Consider the following 23693-nt stretch of genomic DNA (forward strand, 5'->3'; position numbering starts at 1 on the left):
ATTTTTCATTAACATCCCACGAAATTTCACAGAAATTCTCACAAAGATTACCAAGCTTGATGAACTTCTTTCAAGGCCTTTTATAAGGTAGGTAGGTAGTCCATGTTTGCAATTTGGTTTATCATTGTAGTTTTTCTCATTTGTTCTTGTGAGGTTTATTTTCTCAAGTTCCATCAATAATATATATGGCACCAAAGAATAAGTATGACGTTTTCATATGCTTTAGAGGTGAGGATACCCGTTGTAATTTTACTAGCCATCTCCACAAAGCATTGTCCAATAACAGTTTACAAGTTTACATGGATGAGAGGCTTGAGAGAGGTGATGAGATTTCATCTGCCCTTTTGAAAGCAATTGAAGACTCAAAACTTTCTGTCATAGTTTTCTCGGAAAATTATGCATCTTCGAGGTGGTGTTTGGATGAACTGGTTCATATTCTGAGGTGTAAAGAAAGAGATGAACAGATTGTTGTACCAATATTTTATCATGTGAGTCCATGTGATGTCAGAAAACAATTAGGGAATTTTGGAGTTGTATTTGGTGAGCTTGAAAAGCGGTTTAAGAACAACTCTGATAGGTTGACTCAATGGAGGACTGCCTTAACATCTGCTGCTAATCTCTCTGGCTGGGATGCACCCACTACCAGGTACCTTTTTTTTATTCGTTTATTTATATTGAACTATTATTATAAAGATCTAAATGTTCAGCTGTTTTTTTTTTATAAAAAAGTTTAAACTTTTTTGGATCCTGTGTTATGTTTTGTCCAATTACCTGTTTGGACACAAATGACTTTTTTGATCTTGTGTTTTGTAAAATGATTTTGGTCAAAGTTTTCTGAGCTGAAATTACAAATAGTTCACAAAACTAACAATTTAAAACAAAATTAAAATCATTTTGTCTAACAACTGTGTTGTTATATTCAATTTTTTCTTCATCAAAATTAGGTTTAGGGATCTATTTGAACCATTTCACAAAACGCAGAATTCAAAAAAGAATTTGTCAAAACACATGGTTCAAACATATAATGAAACAAAACACAGAATTCAAAAAAATATAAACCCTTATAAAATAGATGAAAAAGAAAAGACAAAGCTTCCAACCACTACTTATGACCACTAGACCTCTACTTTTCACGTTCAACTTGTAATTTTTAATTAAGGAAAAAAACTTATTTAAATCCTTGATATATATTATGCTTAATAATTCACTTTTATGTAGACAAAACAAAGTTTTAATGGTATATTTTGTAAGTATTGTAAAAATAACATGCTAGCTTCAAATAACAACGATTAACTTGTATTTGTTTTTGGCTATATTATTCTAGGTGCGAGTCTGAATTAATTGAGAAAATTGTCAAAGACATTTTGAAGAAATTGAATTTTATTATGTCACCAAGTAATAGTGATGATTTGAATGGTCTTGTTGGAATAAAGAGGCGTGTTGAATATCTTGAATCATTGTTATTATTAGATGCTAATAAAATCGTAGGCATTTGGGGCATGGGTGGTATAGGTAAGACCACTTTAGCAAGTGTCTTGTTTAATCGATTCTCCGGCGGATTTGAAGGTCAGTGCTTTCTTGAAAATGTTAGGGAAGAATGGCAAAAGCATAATATGCTCAAGTTGAGGAAAAAGCTCTATGCTGAGTTGTTGAAGGAGAAAGGTGAAGATGTGGTCAACATCTTTGCAAAGGAGAGACTTTGTCGTACAAAAGTTCTCATTGTTCTTGATGATCTAGATGATGTAGAACAGTTTGAGTATTTAGTTGGAGATCGTGATTGGTTAAGTCATGGAAGTAGAGTAATTATAACAACTAGAGATAAGCAAATGCTTAAGAATATTGGTGTTGATTGGGTCTATATGGCAGAGCAACTAGATGAAGATGAGGCTCTTCAACTCTTTACTTCGAACGCATTCAAAAGAGATGTTCCACCATCGAGCTACATGGAGTTGTCAAAAGCAGTAATGAATTATGCCTCAGGCATTCCCTTGGCCCTAAAAGTGTTGGGATCTCATCTGTATTCGAAGAGCAAAGAAGAGTGGAACAGTGCACTGAAGAAGTTGAAAGTATATCCCAACAAAAAGATTCAAAATACACTGAGAATAAGTTATGATGGACTAGACGACAAAGAAAAAGATGTATTTCTTGATATTGCATGCTTTTTCAAAGGAAAGTTTAAAAAATTTGTGGCAAGATTATTGGACGATGATTGTATGTTTGCGGATGTGGTCAGAGTTCTTGTTGACAAATCTATCATAATCGTGACTCCCTATGAGAAGATATGGATGCATGATTTGATGCAGGAAATGGGATTGGAAATTGTTCGTCAAGATTGCATGAAAGAGCCTGGAAGGCGTAGTAGACTATGGACCAGTGATGATATATGTCATGTCTTACAAAATAATACTGTAAGTCTTAATTGTTTAAACAATCAAAAGTTTATTATATTTAGCCTTATTTGTTCTCGATTTTCAGGGTAGCTCAAAAGTTGAAGGAATATTCCTTAACATGTGTGAAATTAGAGGGAAGAACATGATGAAATTGAAGTCTACGGTGTTTAGAAAAATGTACAATCTAAGACTACTTGAAATATCTAGAGATTTTGAACAAATGGAGATGTGCAAACTGCAACTTCCTCAAGGTCTTGATGCACTTCCTAACTCCCTTAGATATCTCAAGTGGCTTCACTACCCTTTGAAGTCTTTACCATCAACTTTTATGGCACAACATCTTGTTGAGCTCAACATGCCGTTTAGCCAATTGGAGAAACTAGGGGATGAATTACAAGTATGTATGTGCTTTGCAATTTTACAATGGCACAGGTTTATGAATAGGCTTTTAATAAGTTATACGAAGAATTCTCCTATAGAGGCTTCACTTTAAGCTTTATCGGTGGGGCTTTTAGTATTATCGACCTGTGAACAGTTTTCGACGCGATTTATTTATGACCGTGTATATTGTAGCTATTTAGAGCGTTTTGCAAATTTTCAAAAAATTCCGAATAGTTTACAGTACCGAAAACTAAGTTCAAACATGTTGCATACGTGACTAATTTTTTTTATGCTCGTGGAAAGCAACATGTTTGAACATAGTTTTTCGGTACTGTAAACTATTCAGAATTTTCTGAAAATTTGCAGGATGCTCTAAATAGCTACAATATACACAGTCATACAAAAAATTCGCGTAAAAAACTGTTCTCGAGTCGAGAACACTGAGAGCCTTACCAGTAGGGCTTAAAGTGAAGCCGCTATCCCTATAGAAGAATTATCCTAAGTTATACTAACTATAACCATTTTCCTCTCTTTCTCCCTATTTTTTTTTCTTTACAGGATCTTGAGAACTTAAAAGTTGTCGATCTAAGCTATTCCCAAAAGCTAACTCATATCCCAGATTTTTCTCGCGCTAATCTAAAGGCTCTAAAACTTCATGGCTGTTCAAATTTAGTTGAAGTTCCTTCACTAAGGTTTGAGAGAGTTCATGATACGTGTGTAAAAAAGGTTGTAAGACGTATACCTTTTTCTTATCCCGATCGAACCACACCTGTGATGTCTGATTCTCGATCCTGGTTGTGGTTTTTTCCTCATGTCATTGACTACTCTGTTTCTATGTTTGGATGCTCTAATCTCAAAGTTCTTTCACATATCTCGGGGAATATTCAGTACATTTGTTTACGTTCAACTGCAGTGGAAGAATTGCACCCTTCCATTTGGTCACTTCAAAATCTTTCTATATTGGATCTGAGTTACTGTAAATCCCTCAAGAATCTTCCAAAAATCATGATTCAGTTGAAATCCCTAGATCATTTAGATTTAGAGGGTTGTTTTTCTATTGACAGGTTCCCTGAGCTTCCCAAAGGCTTGAGGTTTTTAAAACTGACTTTGACAAAGATAAAACAAGTGTCTGTATCATCCTTTGAATGTCTTCCATATCTTGAGGAGTTACATTTAAATAACTGCACAAGGCTTGAATCCTTGCCAACCAGCATCTGTAAGTTGAAATCTCTTGTGGTTTTAAACCTGTCTGGTTGCACAGAACTAAAAAGTTTCCCAGAAATCTTTGAGCCAATGGAGTGTTTGAAGGATCTCTCTTTAGGTGGAACAGGGATTATCAAGTTGCATTCATCAATTGAGAAACTAATTGGGCTTCGTTGGCTATTTTTAAAGGACTGCAAGAATCTTGAGTTTGTTCCAAACAACATTTTCAATATGAGTGGCCTTGAATTGCTAAGCCTTTCTAAATGTTCAAAACTAGAAAGTTTACCAGCTGTGCCAGTTGGTTTTCATTTTAAGATTGAAATAGATCTTAGTCATAACAGCCTATTGAAATTATCTGATTGGATCTGCGGTTTATCTTCCACACCAATGCTAGATTCATGTGGATCAATGAGTGACATGAGACCTGTCAGTATTGAGCCACTTTCTAACATGATTTTCTTTATGTTAGACAAGGGTGATACAGAAAAAGTTGTTGATGTTCCCAGTTTCACTGATTGTTTCATCTCATGCCGATGCAAACTCTCAACCTATGTTAAAATGCCAAATATTTTTTGTGGCTGCTCAAGATGGGACACTGAGGAGTATTATAAGTTGGTGTTTAAGTTCTTGCTTTTCGTCATGAAAGAGGCAATTTATTTGGCTCTAACAGGTGGAGAATCAATAGAGGTATATACCTATATGTGTGTCTTTCATCTTATTAGTACTTCACATTAGAAATAATCATGTCTCTCTCTTGTGATGATGCAGGAAACAATTTGGCCTAAGTTCCATTTATGTTGTCCAGGAAATAAAATTATAGGATGGTTCTCTGAGCAAACTGAGGGGTCTTCAATAAATATTAATCTTTTTTCGGATTGGCATGGTGCAGATTTCTTAGGCTTTGCCTTTTGCATTGTTGTTGAGTTTGAGCACTATGGTTTTGATCTTAACAGTTTGAATTGTCGCTGCGAATACGTTTTCAAAATTGGCAATGGCGAAAGCCATAGATGGAGTTGGAACTCTCAGAGACTAGAAAAGGCTAAAGGGGGTGAGATAGAAATCAAATTTCTGAGTTCAGATCACATGTTTTTGGGGTATATTGATGAGGACTACAGTGACTGTGTTGATGCAATAGAGGTTTCATTTGATTTTTACCTTGAACAAAATGATTGGGAAGAACTTTTTAATGTTGGCAAGTACAGAGTAAAAGAGTGTGGAATCCGCATGCTATATCTTCACCATGCAGTGGAACTTGGCCTTATTGATATTGAAGATGGAGAAGAGGAATTAGATGAAATTCATTACCAAGTTGAGCCAAGAGGAACTGGGTCCTCAACAACTCTTATATTTCATAAACAAACTATCCATGTTACAGGTAATTAATTCATGTCTTTTTCACAGTAAAGGCTTTAAATTAATGCACAAACTTTCCATGTCAAACTTTGTTGCCAATAGATATCAGAGCATTTAAATTAGACTACATATGATTGTTAAACCTTGAATCTATTGCCAAGCTTGAATATATCACCTACTGTTAATTACGTAGCAAGTTTACTTTGGATTATGTTAATCTTATTATTTTCCTGCAGCTGGCAAATCAGAGTACCAGTTGAGCTTGCCTCAGGACTTGGGTGTTTAAATTTTGGTGATATCATATCTTTGAAAGCTTGTAAATTGTAGTTATTAGGCAGAGTGATATATCTCTTGGCTGTCCTGGTTTTACTTTCTTTTAAATCAAATAAAAACTTATGGTCTTTTGGTTTAAAGTAAGTAGTTTTATGTCACATAAGTAACCCTCAATAAGTTAGGGCGTTACATATACAAACAGACCAACACTACAAGAAAAAATAGTATTCATAATACTTAAAAACTGCTAACGGGAAATATTCATAACACTTCTCAAAACGTTAACATAGCCCCTCTTATTAAAAGTCTCATCCTTTCTACAACAGTTTTCGAATGTTATGTTCGATGTTATCTTAAAATATTCAATAACACATTTTTAGTTGCTATCATATTAAAATAATAACGCTTAGTTAGAGTAATTGGTTATAAATTTGAAGCTTAATCTTAAACTTTTTGCATAACACTTTTCAACTAGTATAATTGATTATTTTGATAACGTTTTTAGTTTGTTATATTATATAATTATAACGTTTTGTTACACTTATAATATGTATCCAAAACATCCATAAATACCATATTAGAGGTCTAGTAATAAAATTTTATTATTTTAGTCTAGATAATAAATTTTTAATTGTGTTGTGTAAGGATAATTATAAGTTTTTTTTAAAAAATTAAAAGGTTTTTATCATTGTATTTGGATAAAAAAAATATCAAAATTAATCACAAAATGTAATATTAAATAGATTGATAAACCATAAGTACTACATTAAACAAGAACTAATTCAAACCTTAGTTCTAACTTATGTTTGAAAGCATACATAATAAAGTTCCATAATCATGAACATCTTTTACTTCAAAAATGAAAAACAAAAACATAGCAAGATACACCAAAAGTAAACCATGAATATTGCTCCATATTATTAGTATATTCCTTGATCAAAACCAATCACAATCATAGATGCCTTCCGTGAACATTGAGTCATTTGTGATTCCTCATTTTATTCTGTATCCTTATTCCCCTTGAAAATCCAGATTCCGTGATCCAATATTTCCAAGACAAATTCACAAATCAAATCCTAGTCAAGCTCCAAATCTATAGAAAAATCCCCCATCAATGACATTAAAAATGCAGTCTCGTTCTCTTTTCTTGTTCCTCTTATAGTTACACATACACAAACCAAAAGTCTTATACCTAATCGAAGACATTGAAACTGGTTATGACTTTAGATAATCTTGGGAGCATATAACTAGTAAATACCAATTACCATAAATTAAATTTATGTCAAATTTCAACTATTCTAGTCACTAAATTTAAAGAGAAACCCTCTTAAAAGAATGATGATAACAATATTGCTCAATGCAAGAATCAAAGTAAAAAAAAAAAAAAAATCAGGTCACTCGACTCCTACACAGAACAATTAAAAATAAAATAATAGAAGATGAATCTTGCATTCAAATCATTTATACTATATGTACTTCAAACCAAATATAGTATCACCTTCATCTACAATTCTATGTCTCAAAACATGCGTTATGCATTCAAATCTTTATTGTTAAATGAAATTTTGTCTTATTTAGATACAAATGTTCTTGTGCATTAAAAAAACATCCTATTTATTCATATGACATTAGTGGTCCCTTATTTCAATCAACCCTATATTGAATTGGCAAATAACATAAAATTCGTGAAACTAGAAATTTCTAAGTGAACCGAACAATAAAAATGATCTAGATACACTTTTGAGTTTGTGCTAGCATATAATCATGGATGATTGTGGATGAGTGCATGCATATCAGCTCATGAACACATGTTACAGAAAAGAGAAGAAGCATTCTACAATAAGAATAAAAAATTAGGCATTTCTATTATGGTATTGTCCACAAATAACTACTGAATAATGGTATACTACGAAGAATACAAAGGTATGAAATTTTTTTTTTTTTTGTCAAGAAGAAAAAGCTTCATTGATCAAACAGGCAAATACAACCAAGCAATAGCTCAGAACTAAACCGAAACAGCCAGACAACACCAAAAAAACCACTTACATACTAGCTAGTTTCCTTAAGAAAATGTTAAAATTCGAAAGAGACTTCCTACTATGGACACTGTAAATTTTATACTGGACTAAAGTAACAATCTCTTTAGCTATACAATTAGCTGACAGGGAGAAGCCATCATATATACATCTATTCTATTCCTCCAAATCTGATAAACAGCAGCTGCCAAGATCATATTGATAGTCATGCTCATTCTGTTATGCTGGCTAAGGTTGAGACCCACAGTCCAAGCCGAGAAGCTGGAAGCCCAGGCATGAAAACCCAGCCACGAAAAAATGCAATGCAAGATCTTCTGAGATAGGTAGCAGTCGAAAAAGAGATGGCTGTGACTCTCCACTTGATCTTCACATACAGGGCAGAGATGGCTGTCAATGGGAATGGTGCATTTGGCCAGGTTGTCTCTGGTGAGAAGGAAAGAATTAATAGCCATCCATAACAAGAATCTATGTTTGGGAAGAATGGTACGACACCAGATGCCTTCTTTATAGGCCACCCTTTGCTGGTTTATGGAGCTATAATAAAGCTTTGAAGGTCTGAACGTTCCTGAGACACCAGCAGCCAGAATTTCTTTTTCATTGAATCGAGTTCTGAGGTGACAAAGCTTGCGCCAGTACCAACTACTATCATGTTTCAAATCATAATCCCAGAAGTTCACTCCTTTTAAGTAGACATGCTGAATCCATTTCACCCAAAGCGAGTCTTGTTTAGTCGAAACAGCCCGAATATACCTGGCAAGAAGGGCCCTATTCCAGCTAGTACCATCCCTAAGACTAAGACCCCCATAGGCCTTAGGCAAGCACACTTGGTTCCAAGAAGCCAAATGAAGCTTACAGCGAGTACCCGAGGCCCCCCAAAGAAACTGCCTACACAACTTCTCCACTTCCTTGATGATGCTTTGAGGTAAAGTGAAAATAGACATCCAATAGTTCCTTAAACCAGACAGCACCGTTTGTATGAGTAGTAAACGACCTGCATAGGATAAGTGTTTACTAGACCAGGAAAACAATTTAATACGCATCTTTTGGATAATGAGTTCACAGTCGGTGTGTTTCCATTTTGTAGGCCTCAAAGGCACTTCAAGATAGTGCATAGGAAAGGATCCAGCTGAAAGGTTCAACCCCTGTAAAATCTCAGTCCTAATTCCTGCTGAAACCCCTCCAAAATACACCTGGGACTTTTTGGAAAAAGGTATGAAATTTTTAAAGCCATTAAAATTAAATATGTTTTTTCTTTCCCCTCTCATTCATGAGCAAAGTGCAACTAAAAGTTATTCTCCATGATACTCAAATTAACCATTATGTAACCTGAATAGTTAAGGAACTAGCACAATAATGTAGCTTGGAACCTTTCAAAAAGAAAAATGCAGGTTGGGAAAATCCATAGAAAAAAAAATCAGATTTTAGAAATGTTTAGAATGTCACTTCAATATGGCAGAAGATATACAAAATAGTGTCATTGCTAAATGTAATCGAGCTTAAGCCATTCTAAACAGATCCATAAAAAAAAAGAGATCATTAACACAATTTTTTCTCAAAATGAGATGTTTCAAAATAAAAAAGAAGAGAGAGAGAGAGAGAGCATAAATATAAAACAAATAAAAAAATCAAAACTAACTCATGTTAGGTAATTCTAGTTGCCAAACAATTTAACTCTGCAACTACTATTTGTTAGTCAGAAGAATCTGCCACATTTAAATTAATCACAATAAAAAAAAATAGTGAAACGAGCATAGATATAGAATCCTAATAAATCTAGAAATAGTCTAAAAAATGTATTTGCTTCACATATTTAATTTTATGTAACTTGGACCGGGGAAGTAATTAAACATGATGAATTAATACCTCCAAGGCATATGAAAATATATGCTTTGAACAACAACCAAGAGTGTCAAATCCCAAACATGGGAAAACATATCCATAGTCCAAAATCTTCCCTAACATTTACAACTGTCTAGTATCACAAACCAAGGAAAACAACTAGCATGCATTATAATTTAAGCTTCAAATGAACAACTCATATTAACATGAAAATATCACTACAAGAGATCAATTTTGTCCAATTTTTATTGTACGAACCATAATAATTCAGATTCAAAGAATCAAAGGTCCATGATAAATAGTTTGTCAGTTCAAAAAATAGTTCGTAAGGAACAATTATTTTCTATCAAGTCATCAGAAAAACATAATAGCAGTTGGTCCACATACAAAAAAAGCAAACACAAACACTACTTTTTTTTTTTGTTTTAGCAATAACATAATATAACTTTTTAATAGAACAGTTATAAACACACAAGTATTACCTTAACAGAACAACCACAAACACTACTTCTTTGTTCTTCCTTTTCCTTAAATACACACTTCATCACATAAGTATATAAATGACTTGGTCTAAAGCTCAACAAAAAAGATCAATATCCTTGTTCAAATTAGGAGTGCCAACTTAAACATATATGGTGAAATTCAAACTTAGTTCCTGCTTTTGGTCCGTAAATGGCAACAAGAACACAATCAATATAAAAATAACAATGAATAAATTCTGCACTAATTAACAATGAATAAAAAGTTCAAATAGAAAAGAAAATAATTCACAAACAAATACGATATTTTACTGCTCCAAAATATTATATAGATACCATTTTATTGAACAATGATCACTAATCATTCATTGCTCCAAAATCTTCATATAGAAATATATATAGGTGTATCCATTCAATAAAGATTAAGTACATGGAAAAAAAAAGTTCAAAAAAAAAAAAAACCAAAAACAAGAGTTACAGAATACCCTTCCAATTTTGAAAGAGATCTAAGAAGAAGATGATAAATATGAAAGTTGATTTACATGATTACGGAATTTATAACAAGACAATCAATTTGATAAATGAAAAAATAAAAGTAAGAATTTCAAAATCTTAGTTACATGATAGTTTTCATGTAAAGTTAAAATAGCTAGTACACAGTAAGAATCATCAAATTAGTCCATCAATATAAATGAAAATTAATTACTCAAACTCCAAACAATTTCAAATAAAGTTTCTTTTCAGTTTGAAATTGAATTCAGCCGCTAAAATGACAGTAGAATTACATTCATAATTTTTCTTATGTGTCTATGAAAAATTAAAACAAAAATCAAAATAAATAAACATACAAGTTTATACTTTTAACAATCTAATTAATTTACCAATAACCAAACACAAGTTAATTATAAAATAATAATAAATAATTCTACATAAAATCATAAAACATTCCTCTCATATTATTAACCAGCCATCTACCATTATCAATTCAAAATATTCAAACAACACACAAGTTTTCTTCCTTATCTCGCCGCAGCACACAAATTTCTCAGATCCTACTTCACTAAGACACACAAGTTCTCAACCTTCCGTTATCACCGCAACACACAATAATAATCTCATGACCTACTTCACTATGGATGAATATCTAAGATATTCAAACTCTTCTAACATTTGCATAATATTATAACAAAAACAAAAGTAAGAGAACATACCTCTTGCAAACTGTTGCAAATAAAGTTTCATTCCAATTTAACAGCCAATGAAGCCGCTAAAATGAAAGCAAAATTACATACCAATTAATAAACTATCAACATCAATGGCCTTTAATTAGGATATCTAATTTAAAAATAAAAAGAAAAAAGAAATACAACTCTTGCAACCAAAAAACTATCTCAAATAAAATTAGTCTAAAAAAGAAAAACTGAAATGGCTCAAAGTTTGATGTTCAATTGTACTTTGTAGTCCAGATATGTTTTTTTTGGTATGAACCGATCGACCTCCAAGAAGAAAGCATTAGCACTTCATTAATAAAAAAACATAGCCAACACAACAAACCCAAAATTATGGGCAAAGTTGCAGAGCAAATCCATTAACTAAAGCCAAAATAAATAACAAAATGAAAATGCAAAAAAGCTTGGGTATGGCAGCAAGATCATAACTAAAATAAATATATAGATAAATAATATAACAAGTGAATACAAAGCCAATCATATAACTAGCAAGGAAGGCAACTACAACTTACTAAAGCTGCAAATAATAAGAAAAGAGAATACAGAGCAAATAAAATCAAGAAATAATTAATATTGCGTGACTGTGAGTGTAATTATTATTAAGTATTCCATGTAATATTGAATGCAACAATTGTTTATCATGTTTTTCATTGATACTCTTGTTTTTTATAATTGTTGCTTCATGCAACTGTAAATGGGACCCATCGATTTATAACTATTCCATCTCTGAATCAAACAAAACAAGAACACATAACACCATTAATGATAAACTAAGAACTGCATCCCCTGCTCATAGCAGAGCAAAAATATAAAAATAAAATACTCTTACACTAGAATAGAAAAAAAAAACTTGATATTAATGACAAAATAAGGACAATCTATGGGTTTTCTTTAGGAAGATAGAGCCACACCCTGAACCCAAATCAAATCATTTTTTTTAATAAAACTTTTTATTTTTTTAATTTATACCAAATCTGAGAAATTACAACTGAGAACAGATATAAAATACCCCAAAATCTCTCAAACCAATATGACAAGAGTACAAAATCTCTCAAACCAATATAATAGGAGTACACAATCTCTCAAACCAATATACTGCTTCAGTTAGACACATAAGCAAATAAACAAATACAAAACATAGAGATTAAAAGCAATACCGGTAATAGGCACTAAAACAGAACATGAATTTAGAAATGACATACTGAATTATTGTTGTGTGTTATGTCACCATTATAGTTTTATCTCACATCTGTTCCGCTGTCATCCCCCTCTATATCACAAAACATGCATAAACGAATTTAAGCATTATGGTATCAAAATGAACAGAGAAAACAAACATCATAAATCTTAGGACAAGGTAAACAGAATAAGCCTTATGAATAAAGATATATATATATATATAACACAAACAATTAAGACCAAAATTTCATTGTAGAACATAAAATCTAAAAATCTAATGATCTAATTGGAGTGTGATGATTGGGCAATGATAAGCCTATTGAGAAAGTCAAAATACAAACCAATGAGAAAAAGAATAGCCTAAAACTTATGACAAAATCTTTCCTGCAATTGTTTTCCCAACGTTTGACAAATCACAATTTTTCAAGAATAAGTACTAAATAACCCTCTTAGAGCAAAGAACATTAGAGAAACTCACCCACAAGATATATACAACCCCCCTCTAAATATGGTTCAACCTTAATCTGATTTAACAATGTTGATTAAATAGTTAGATTCGCTACCTTCTGTTGTCTGAAACACACAAAAAAAACATTTTGGTAAACAAAGATAAATATTGAAACAGCATAAAATAGTTACCAAATTCAGTAGCAACAAGAAAGTAATTAAGTAAAAGCTGATGAAGTTTATGAGCGACCAAGAAGTGCCAGTCAAATCCCTGTAATTCTGAAAGATAAACCACACATAATTAGTGACCCTAGCATTGATAAGAATCTTTTCCTATTAAGAAAAAAGTTTATGGAAAACATGGCAACAAGTGCAATATATATAAATATATATTATATATTTTGATGAAATCTACGATTGCAATTTTGTGGTCACAGACTCAATAATGGGTCTAGTTCCATGGGGCTATAGTTTGATAATATATATATGCTCCACGCTTATGTATTGATATTGGTTTTTCTATTCTTTTATTGTACGTTTCTCAGGTTCTTCTTTTTTATTAGGTTTTACTACAATTCTTTCTGTGGTATATATGTACTTTTCTACAGATTTTAACCTTACTATATAATCTTCAAGTCATTACAAATATCTCCCTTCATCAATGGCATATCAGGTTTGCTTTATTAATTAATTAAATCAGTTACTTTTATTAACTAAGTAGCATGAGATCATTATTAAGAGCTAGCTGTAGATATATAGAAGCAATAATAAAACCCTTATGTACTCAAAATAAGGAAAAACAATTACACAAACAGTTAGTATGCACAGAAACAAATTAAGAACATCACTTCAAACAGATTCTTCCATATTCAACACGAACCAGCAAGTTTGGCTCCAACACAAACAAATATATATTTATATATATACTGATTATATTCAAAGTATTTTCTTGATATTAAATTGAAATCTGAAAATATAAACATTACCTCGGAGACAAATGAAGGTTGGCAGATTGGTGTAGAGCGTCGCCTGGTTCTTCAGTGACTGCCTAGTTCTTTAGCAGCTCAATACGTTGCCTGGCTCTTCAATAGTTCAGCGGCTAGCACGCCTGGTCCTTCGGTGGCTCAGCGGCTACCACACCACGACGAGGGACTGTGTGATAGAGAGGTCGTGGTGTGTTTCAGCATCGGTGTCGCCATGGTGTGCTTCAGCGGCTCAATGGGAAGGAATACAGAGTACCGGTATGAATGAGAGAAACCCGAGAGATTGTGTGTGATAGAGAGAGAGAGAGGGAGAGAGCATGAAGGAGAGAGAACCAAGTGACTGAGTGTGAGAGAGAAACAGAGGAGGCGTGAATTGTTATTAGGGATTCAATTAGGAATAGTAATTTTTTCATTTGGCGCCTAATGTTTTCATTTCAATTTAGTAAAATGTCCATGTCTTTTTCTATTAAGCATGCCACAGTAGCACTTTTTAAAATATGTGAAATTTGATGGGTTTATACATTTTTAGATCATGTGTGTTTTTTTTAATTATTTGTTTGGACTCTGTGTTTTGATAAATTACTTTTTAGACCTTATGTTTTGTAAAATTGTTAAAATAGAACCCTAAACTCAATTTTGATGAAGAAAAAATTGAATATAACAACACAGTTTTTAAAAAGAATGATTTTTTTTTCTGAATTGTTAATTTGGTAAATTATTTATGATTTTAGTTGAGAAAACATTGACCAAAATCAGATTTAGGGTTTTATTTTAACAATTTTATAAAATATAGGATTCAAAAAGTAATTTGTTAAAAAGTCCAAACAAATAATGGAAAAAAAAACACAAGGACCAAAAAGGTATAAACTCATATTTTAATGTAATATATGAGCATAATTGTTGTAGTGCAAGTAAGCATTGTTGGTATAATCTGAACCATTAGAAGAAACTGAAAATTTCTGTAGACCTCTTCTAGCAATGAGGTTGATTCATTAGCACATTCTATTCTAGAGATGAGAACTTTTTTCTAATAGTCTACAACTCCAGCTAATATACCCAAGAAATATGTGCTTGCATTCATGTATCTCTCCAATCATTTCCATCTTAATTAATTAACTTAGTAAAATATTTTCTTTGAGAAAAGGGAATAATTGAAATTAACTTATTTTCCTCCAGAGAACAAGTTTAGTATTAAAAACTTGAGATATATGATTAAAAATTTCAGTTCTAGTTCTCGGATTTTAGCAAAATTACAGAAGCTTTACAACAGAATCAATATTATTATTCAAAGACTAATTATTCTATGACACAATTAATTCCTGGCAAATACATATTAACACTTGGCTATAATAATAAAAATAGATAGTAAAAAATAAAAACATCAAAACTAATGTAATTATTCAATATGGTGAAAAGATGTAGACTACTTGAACTTATTACCAACTAAATTATATCATTGAATTTTAAAGAGAGTTTCCAGGAAATGATGATATATAAGATTCTTTTGGATATAAGTAGGACTTTGAAGACATTTCAAGACAGTCAAAATCACCCTCAAACATTGTGATGACTTTGTTCATTGCCTGACGAGCACACAAGGCTTCAATTTATAGAATGGAGAAAGGAGAATTGCTTTGTTTCTAAAAGATGTGAGATTCTTTTCATATATAATTAGAGAGACATTTCATATCTCCCAATCATTCTATATATTGTAGATTTTTTTTTTTGAAAATATTCTATGTTGTAGCTAGTTGGAGAGTGACATGAAAGTGCCATTAATTATTAAGTAAATACTAATTTTGAAAGAGCCATTTCCTACCATATATTGTTTAATATCACATCTAGTGATCTACTATTGTTTAATATTAATTTTAATAAAATCTCTCTGTGATGATTATGTGTATTAATTTAACTAATCATGGATTATTGGAATTAAAATCTATCTTGATATAGACTTGTTGGAGATGAGAAGAGGTTGTAACTAATTACACACAAACTTGCTAACCATGGACATCACCTGCTGCAAGAGCTCTACCGATGCACAAGCACTCGTCGACAGGAAACCAAGAATCCTAAGGGGTCGTTTGGTATGCAGGAATCTGGACACGGGAATGAGAATTTAAACACTTTCTCATGTTTGGTACTGAGTTTAAGTTTTTCTAACCTAGGAATCTGTACTCCAAGGAGTTTACCTTTTCCTGATTCTAGATTCAAGTGAAACCCATCTGACAAGTGATTTTCAGATACCCAGGAATGTGAAACACTTCAAAATTATTATTATTATTTTTTTTAAAAATCTTAAACCAATAATTTTTTAGTTAATAACTTATTTTATTTTTGAAGCTTATAATATAAAAACAAATATACATATATCAAACTATAAAATGATAGAAATATTTGTTTATTTAAAGAAATTGATTTGTAAAGCCTTTATATCATTAGTTTAGTTTAAAATAACAAATGAATTATTATTAAAAATAAAATAAGGGTATTTTTGTAATTTTAAAAATTATACTTGATTTTAGTATTCAATAGATGTATTTTTTTAATTTTGTTAAAATATATTTCATGAGTAAAATTGTTTATAAATTATTTTGATGAAATATATTAATATTATGAAAATATGAAAACTTAACAAATTCATATGCACAACCAAACACAGAAAGTGATATTCCCAGAAATCATAGATAAGATTACAGTGCACAACCAAACACAATGATGTAAGTTTTGAGACTATCAGGTTACCCTCTTCAACTTTCCCAATAATATAAAAACTGTGAACTCCTCGTACCAATCGACCCCTAAATAGAAAATGATTGATCTCAGGTTCGAGATAGAATAATAAGAGAGTAAAGCATGCCAAATAGAAATCCTAATTTTCATCAAAATTATACTCAATATAATTTTTAATTGGAGATAGATTAATCTAGGAGTAGAGAGGTTGTGAAGAGAGTATATAGACACACCCTTCATTAAATAAAAGGCAATGAAATACAACCAAGCTCCAAGAACTCAGAAACTAAAACAAAACATACCCAAGGGATGACTAGTGATATCTCATCTCATGGCTACATTTTCCTTATTATTAACACAAACAACACGTACGTACGTACGTACATGCATGCATGCACAAACACATACAGAGCTGCCAAACATACATGTTTTTTAAGTAGCTAGCATATATATATAGAAAATAAGAAACATCCATGATTATTATTTATTATATAAATATAATATAGTTTCTTATTTTCATACATATATACGTACTATTATTCTAATAAGTTGAAGTTGAGACACTTTCTGCAACATTATCAGAGGGCAGTAGTTCATTATTTGGAACACAATATCCCCACGAGGTAGCGTTGCAATGATTCGGGTAACAACAGGGAGTTGATAACAATGCGCAGCCATAACCAAGTGGAAAACACTCTTTAACAGCCACACATTTTCGATTCTCACTGATCAAAGCTTCAGCTTCACATTCCAGTCCTTCACAACAAATCTTCCCTTGTGCCCAGTGACAGTATTCGCCAGGTCTCTTACACTGACCAAAGCACCCTACAACCATCATCATCATCATCGCCACCACCAATATTATGCCAAACTTCTTCATTTTCTTCATTTGGTGAACCTTAATTTTCTTTCATTTTGTATTTATATAGGAGAAAACAATTGTTCCTTTGAGGATGACCTAAAGAAATAATGTATAATTTTATTAAAAGTTTTCAATTATATTTGAGTTTATATTTTTTTGGACCCTGTATTTTTTTCCATTACCTGTTTGGACCTTGTGTTTTGACAAATTATTTTTTGAACCCTATGTTTTATAAAATGGTTAAAATAGAATCCTAAACCCGATTTTGGTCAATGTTTTCTCAACTAAAATCACAAAAATAAAATCATTCTGCTTAAAAATTGTGTTGTTATATTCAATTTTTTCTTTATCAAAATTGAGTTTATGGTTCTATTTTAACAATTTTACAAAACATAAAGCCCAAAAAGTAATTTGTCAAAACACAGAGTCCAAACATATAATGAAGAAAAATACAGGGTCCAAAAAGATATAAACCTATTATATTTCCACATAGATATTACCAACTACCATATTTAATATAAATAAAAAAGCTAGTCAATTAACATGCTTAATAATGTCTATAATTTTTTAAGATAATGTAAACAAAAGATTTTTTTCCACATTGATGAAACACACCAACTACTACAACATCACGTGATTATCTTTAATTGGTCGTAGCCTGCAAAAACTATCAAGCAAGAAGTTTTTACAACCTGTCGACTCACTCAGGGTGCAATATGCATAGGTTGCAACATACCAACTAATAGATTTAATAATCTATAATTTTATTAAGATTTGTTATAATGTAAACAAAAGGCTTTAATAAGGTTGAATATGACACGATCAATTAATATATTCAATAATGTATAACTTTTTTAAGGTTTCTTAGGATAATGTGTAAACAAAAGTTTTTTAATTTTTTTAATTTTCCACATTGATGCAACAATCAATATTGGTTTAACCCAATATATAATTCATAAATAAAAATGTTTCCCATGATTTTAAAAAGTAGGTAGCAGTAACAATAATTGTACTTTTATTGAATTAATCTATGTCTTTTTTTTTTTGTCTTTTTTTAGAAGAGATGATTTAAATTTTCTGTCTTAATTTTTCATGTATCATTTCTCGTTGAGATGTTTAAGATTAGGTTTGATACCTTGAGACACAGATAAACGTACATATTTGCCTCTTTTATAAAACATTACATATATATAAAAATAGATATAATGAGCATGTTTATCAACTAGTATCATTAATAAATTACTTCTATATCAAAATTAAATATAATAAGCACGTTTATCAAGTAGTATATATTTATATATATATATATATATATATTTTGAACCGCTAGTATCATATATATAATGACCATGCTTATCAACTAGTATCATTAATAAATTACTTATATATCAAAATTAAATATAATAAGAACGTTTGTCGGCTAGTATATATATATATATATATGGGTGCACTCTTAATGGTTACTACCCATGGATGGTTACTTTAATTTCATTTTCTTCATTTGGTGAACCTTAATTTTCTTTCATTTTGTATTTATAGGAGAAAACAATTGTTCCTTTGAGGATGACCTAAAGAAATAATGTATAATTTTATTAAAAGTTTTTCAATTATATTTGGGTTTATACATTTTTGGACCTTGTATTTTTTTCCATTACCTATTTGGACTATGTAGTTTGACAAATTATTTTTTGGACCTTATCTTTTGTAAAATGGTTAAAATAGAACCCTAAACCCGATTTTGGTCAATATTTTCTCAACTAAAATCACAAAAATAAAATCATTCTGCTTAAAAACTGTATTGTTATATTTAATTTTTTCTTCATCAAAATTGAGTTTAGGATTCTATTTTAAACATTTTACAAAACATAGGGTCCAAATAGTAATTTGTCAAAACACAAAGTTCAATCAGATAATGAGAAAAAATTCCAAAAATGTATAAACCCATTATATTTCCACATAGATATTACCAACTACCATATTTAAAATAAATAAAAAAGCTTGTCAATTAACATGTTTAATAATGTGTATTATTTCTTAAAGATTTTTTTAAAATAAAGTCAACAAAAGATTTTTTTCCACATTGATGAAACATACCAACTACTGTTCATTATTGGTTCACCCCAATACATAATTCATAAATTAAAATATTAGCCAAAGAACTATCAGGTGACTATTACGAGTAGGTGATTCTCTTTAATTGGTTGTAGCTTGCAAAAACTATCAAGCAAGAAGTTTTTAAAAACCGTCGACCCACTCAGGATGCAATATGCATAGGCTGCAACATACCAAACTGATAGATTTAATAATCTATAATTTTTCAAAACACAAGGTCCAAACAGGTAATGAAGAAAAATACAGGGTCCAAAAAAGTATAAACTCATTATATTTCCACATAAATATTACCAACTACCATATTTAAAATAAATAAAAAAGCTTGTCAATTAACATGTTTAATAATGTCTATAATTTTTTAAAGATTTTTTAAGATAATGTCAACAAAAGATTTTTTTCCACATTGATGAAACATACCAACTACTACAACATTCATTATTGGTTCACCCCAATATATCATTTATAAATTAAAATATTAGCCAAAGAACTATCAGGTGACCATTATGAGCCACGTGATTATCTTTAATTGGTCGTAGCCTGCAAAAACTATCAAGTAAGAAGTTCTTACAACGTATCCACCCACTCGGGGTGCAATATGCATAGGTTGCAACATATATGTAATAGATTTAATAATCTATAATTTTATTAAGATTTGTTATAATGTAAACAAAAGTTTTTAATAAGATTGAATATGACACGATCAATTCATATATTCAATAATGTATAACTTTTTTAAGGTTTCTTAGGATAATGTGTAAACAAAAGTTTTTTAATTTTTTTAATTTTCCACATTGATGCAACATACCAACTACTGCAACATTCATTATTGGTTTAACCCAACATATAATTCATAAATAAAAATGTTTCCCATGATTTTAAAAAGTAGGTAGGAGTAACAATAATTGTACTTTTATTGAATTATTCTATGTCTTTTTTATTTGTATTTTTTTAGAAGAGACGATTTAAATTTTCTGTCTTAATTTTTCATGTATCATTTCTTGTTGAGATGTATAAGATTAGGTTTGATACCTTGAGACACAGATAAACGTACATATTTGCCTCTTTTATGAAGATGAAATCGTATATTCATATAACATTCGAATCTTTTATTGAAGATTTGAAGTTAGTCAGAATTAAATCTCATAATTATTATACGTTAATACAATAGCTATTTTTTTATTGTTATTCGGTCTGTTCTACCAATTTATTTTAATTAAATAAAATAATTATATGTTAGTGCGAGATAATTATATGTTACAGTGCTGAATTATTTAAAAATTACCTAAATATTACGTCTTTATTAATAAAAAAAATTACTTATATATAAAAATAGATATAATGAGCATGTTTATCAACTAGTATCATTAATAAATTACTTATATATCAAAATTAAATATAATAAGCACGTTTATCAACTAGTATATATTTATATATATGTATTTTTTTTTTTTTGAACCGCTAGTATCATATATATATATATATATATAATGACCATGCTTATCAACTAGTATCATTAATAAATTACTTATATATCAAAATTAAATATAATAGGAACGTTTATCAACTAGTGTATATATATATATATTTATATATATATTTTGAACCGCTACCTAATGTGTAACTTATCTGAATAAAATATTGTATGTCCCTATTAGCTACACCTTATTACATGGAGTGAGATTTATTGGAAAATAATTAATTATGCAATTATTGTCTTATAATAATAAAGAAATATTAATACAGATAAGTTAAGAATAATAAAGATAAGAATAATTTTATGCTTCAAGCAAGCACTAGTGTTTCATACAGTATTTACTCTATATATGTCACTACAGGAAAAAGGGGTATTAGCGACGACATTTTTCGTCGCTAGAAGGGAATTTATCGTCGCTGGAGGCTCTAGCGACTACATGGTCGTCGCTAGTTGTCGTCACTATAACCCGGTCGCTAATTGGTTTTTATTAGCGACGATCTTATAATTGTCGTCGCTATAGGTTATAGCGACAACATTAGTCGTCGCTAGAGCCCGATAAATTCGTCGCTGGATGACTTCATATTTCCGTATTTGCTTTTTTTCTAGCGACGACTTCTTCCCTATGTCGTCGCTAGAGGTCTCATACGTTGTCGCTAGAGATATTATTTTTTTTTTTTTTTTAATTTGCTTTTTTCTATAATTATTATATATTTTATTTGATTTTTTTTTATTGAAACATAAATAAATCTAATAAAAAATTTTAATTTGCTTTTTTTTTATATTTATTATATATTGTATTTGATTTTTTTAATTGAAACATAAATAAATCTAATAAAATTTAATAATCATAAAATTTTATAAATATAATGTTCAAATAAAACAAGGTAAGTCTAAATAAAGTAGAATGTGATATATAATATTTTCCTAAAGTCAAATTACATAAAGTATAAAGTCATAAATAATGTTCTCCAGCATCCTATTGAGTAGGAGGTGTCGGATCTTGACCATCACCTGGCTGAGAAGATCCAGAACCTGAGGCTCCACCAAGTCTAGCCATGTACTCCTCAACGATTCGGAGATGTTCAACCACATCCCGCATCTCTTGGGCAGTAGGGGGCGGTGACGGTGGTTGAAGTGTGTCAGTCACTTCACGTTCCGCGCTCGAGCGAATCCGACGACCAAGTCCTGTCTGATGGCCCCGACGGCGTCCAAAGACTGTCTCAACAAGGGCAATGTCGTCCACCTCAGTTGTGGCAGTACTCGCATTAGAGGTGGTCGTAGAAGATTGGGTCTGCTGAGTTTGACGTACCTCCAGCAACTTTTCCTGTATTATTGAATTTTTAATACAACTATTGCAAATTTACAAAGTAAGAAAAATATAAAAAATATACAATTACTTACATAATTATCATGTGCTACTTGACTGACCCAACCTCTCCCTTCTTTATATTTAGTATCCATCCAAGTTTCTGGAACGCCTGAGAGATGGCCAGTTTGCATATTGCGCTAATATACAAAAATTATTTAGAAATTTAATAAAAATATATGAATTTTTTAAAAAATTTAATAAGAAAAAATACCTTCTTATAACGAAGTGCTGGCGTAGACTGCGATCCTTGGAAGCTATTTTGTTTTTGTTTTGCTCGATTCGCAGCATTAATCTCAGAGCGCCTCTACAAAATGACATTGTGTTAATTATATATATGTTATATTAACAAAACTAAATTAAAAAGAAATTTTACCTTCACTTCAGGTCGATCAAAATAATCAAGCACTTTCTTCCATTTTTCTTCTACCAAACCATCAGGAGCATGTCTCCGACCATGCTTCTTTATGTGAGTAGATATATCATTCTTCCATTCTGAGTAATGATCAGCGCAAGATCGTTGAATGCCGAGAAGAATGCCACTTCGATGTTCTGCCCCATACCGAGTGAGACCAATATCGAATAAATCATCCTAAATTAAAATAAATTAAGTTAATTAGTCAAATTTAACATTAAATTCAACAAAATACAAAAGATAAGAAATAAATTACCTGTAGACGAGGAAATATTCGATCTCTAACTTCCTTTGGTACTTTATCCCATCGATCATAGTCGGGATCGACATATTGTCGAATGAGAAGGCCGATCTCCCGAGACAAATGGTGAGAATATTCACCGATTTCCTTGTACGTCTTTCCTCGAACATCCCACTCAAGGGGTAATGGTCTACCTAAGGCAGCCCTAGCCTCTCGGGTTGATATCCCTTTGTTGATGCCACGCCTTTTTATTGCAGGCACTATTATTTTACAATTGCATAATATTAAATTATACATTTATAGTTATAAGGTTAATTTATGAATAAATACAGTAGATAGTGAATGAATTACCTCTCTCACAGTCAGCCTCTATATGTGTTGGATCTCGAGGAGGATCTGCCCCGCCATCACCTCCGTGATGTCGCATTACCGCAGAAGACATCTAATAAATTTAAATATAATGATATATATATGTGTGCATATAATAAAATGTTGACAAATAAAGATAAACATAAATAATATGGTTATCCATAAATAATATTATCATTCAATCTTTGAATGTAAAAATTACAACTTAATCATCACTATAATATTCATTATCACTATCATTCTCATTTTCTTCTACATTATCTTCTTCTAAGTCCATCTCTTCCTCTTCCTCTTCCTCTTCATCGACCATCTCCTCTTCCTCTTCATCA

At 31.0% G+C, this 23693-nt stretch overlaps 1 protein-coding gene and 2 long non-coding RNA genes across 4 annotated transcripts; 1 reads left to right on the top strand and 2 right to left on the bottom strand.

Moving 5' to 3' along the window:
• On the top strand, positions 1-6050 carry LOC133781385 (disease resistance protein RPV1-like). Its single transcript, XM_062220357.1, has 6 exons — positions 1-646; positions 1325-2408; positions 2476-2787; positions 3330-4661; positions 4743-5349; positions 5564-6050. The coding sequence occupies exons 1-6, from the start codon at positions 186-188 to the stop codon at positions 5611-5613; spliced, it is 3846 nt and encodes a 1281-aa protein (XP_062076341.1). The 5' UTR covers positions 1-185; the 3' UTR covers positions 5614-6050.
• Positions 6051-6316: 266 nt separating this feature from the next.
• LOC133781384 (uncharacterized) lies at positions 6317-11773 on the bottom strand. Its single transcript, XR_009870073.1, has 2 exons — positions 11166-11773; positions 6317-6792 (listed from the first exon to the last, which is right to left on the bottom strand). It is a non-coding gene; the product is annotated as an uncharacterized LOC133781384 (long non-coding RNA).
• Positions 11774-11818: 45 nt separating this feature from the next.
• Positions 11819-14173, bottom strand: LOC133783689 (uncharacterized). 2 transcript variants are annotated; one of them, XR_009870921.1, is made up of 4 exons: positions 13796-14173; positions 13002-13088; positions 12386-12453; positions 11819-11909 (listed from the first exon to the last, which is right to left on the bottom strand). It is a non-coding gene; the product is annotated as an uncharacterized LOC133783689 (long non-coding RNA). The 2 variants fall into 2 exon arrangements; XR_009870920.1 differs by having other exon boundaries at positions 11819-12453.
• Positions 14174-23693: the final 9520 nt, after the last annotated feature.

Source organism: Humulus lupulus, chromosome 6, assembly GCF_963169125.1.
Source record: "Humulus lupulus chromosome 6, drHumLupu1.1, whole genome shotgun sequence".
Taxonomy (NCBI): Eukaryota; Viridiplantae; Streptophyta; class Magnoliopsida; order Rosales; family Cannabaceae; genus Humulus; species Humulus lupulus.

Excerpts from the sequence above, each read along its gene's own strand:
- LOC133781385 (XM_062220357.1), top strand. The coding sequence starts at position 186 with ATGGCACCAAAGAATAAGTATGACGTTTTCATATGCTTTAGAGGTGAG. Across the intron at positions 647-1,324 it reads TGGGATGCACCCACTACCAG|GTGCGAGTCTGAATTAATTG; the intron begins GTACCTTTTTTT and ends ATATTATTCTAG. Across the intron at positions 2,788-3,329 it reads AACTAGGGGATGAATTACAA|GATCTTGAGAACTTAAAAGT; the intron begins GTATGTATGTGC and ends TTTTCTTTACAG.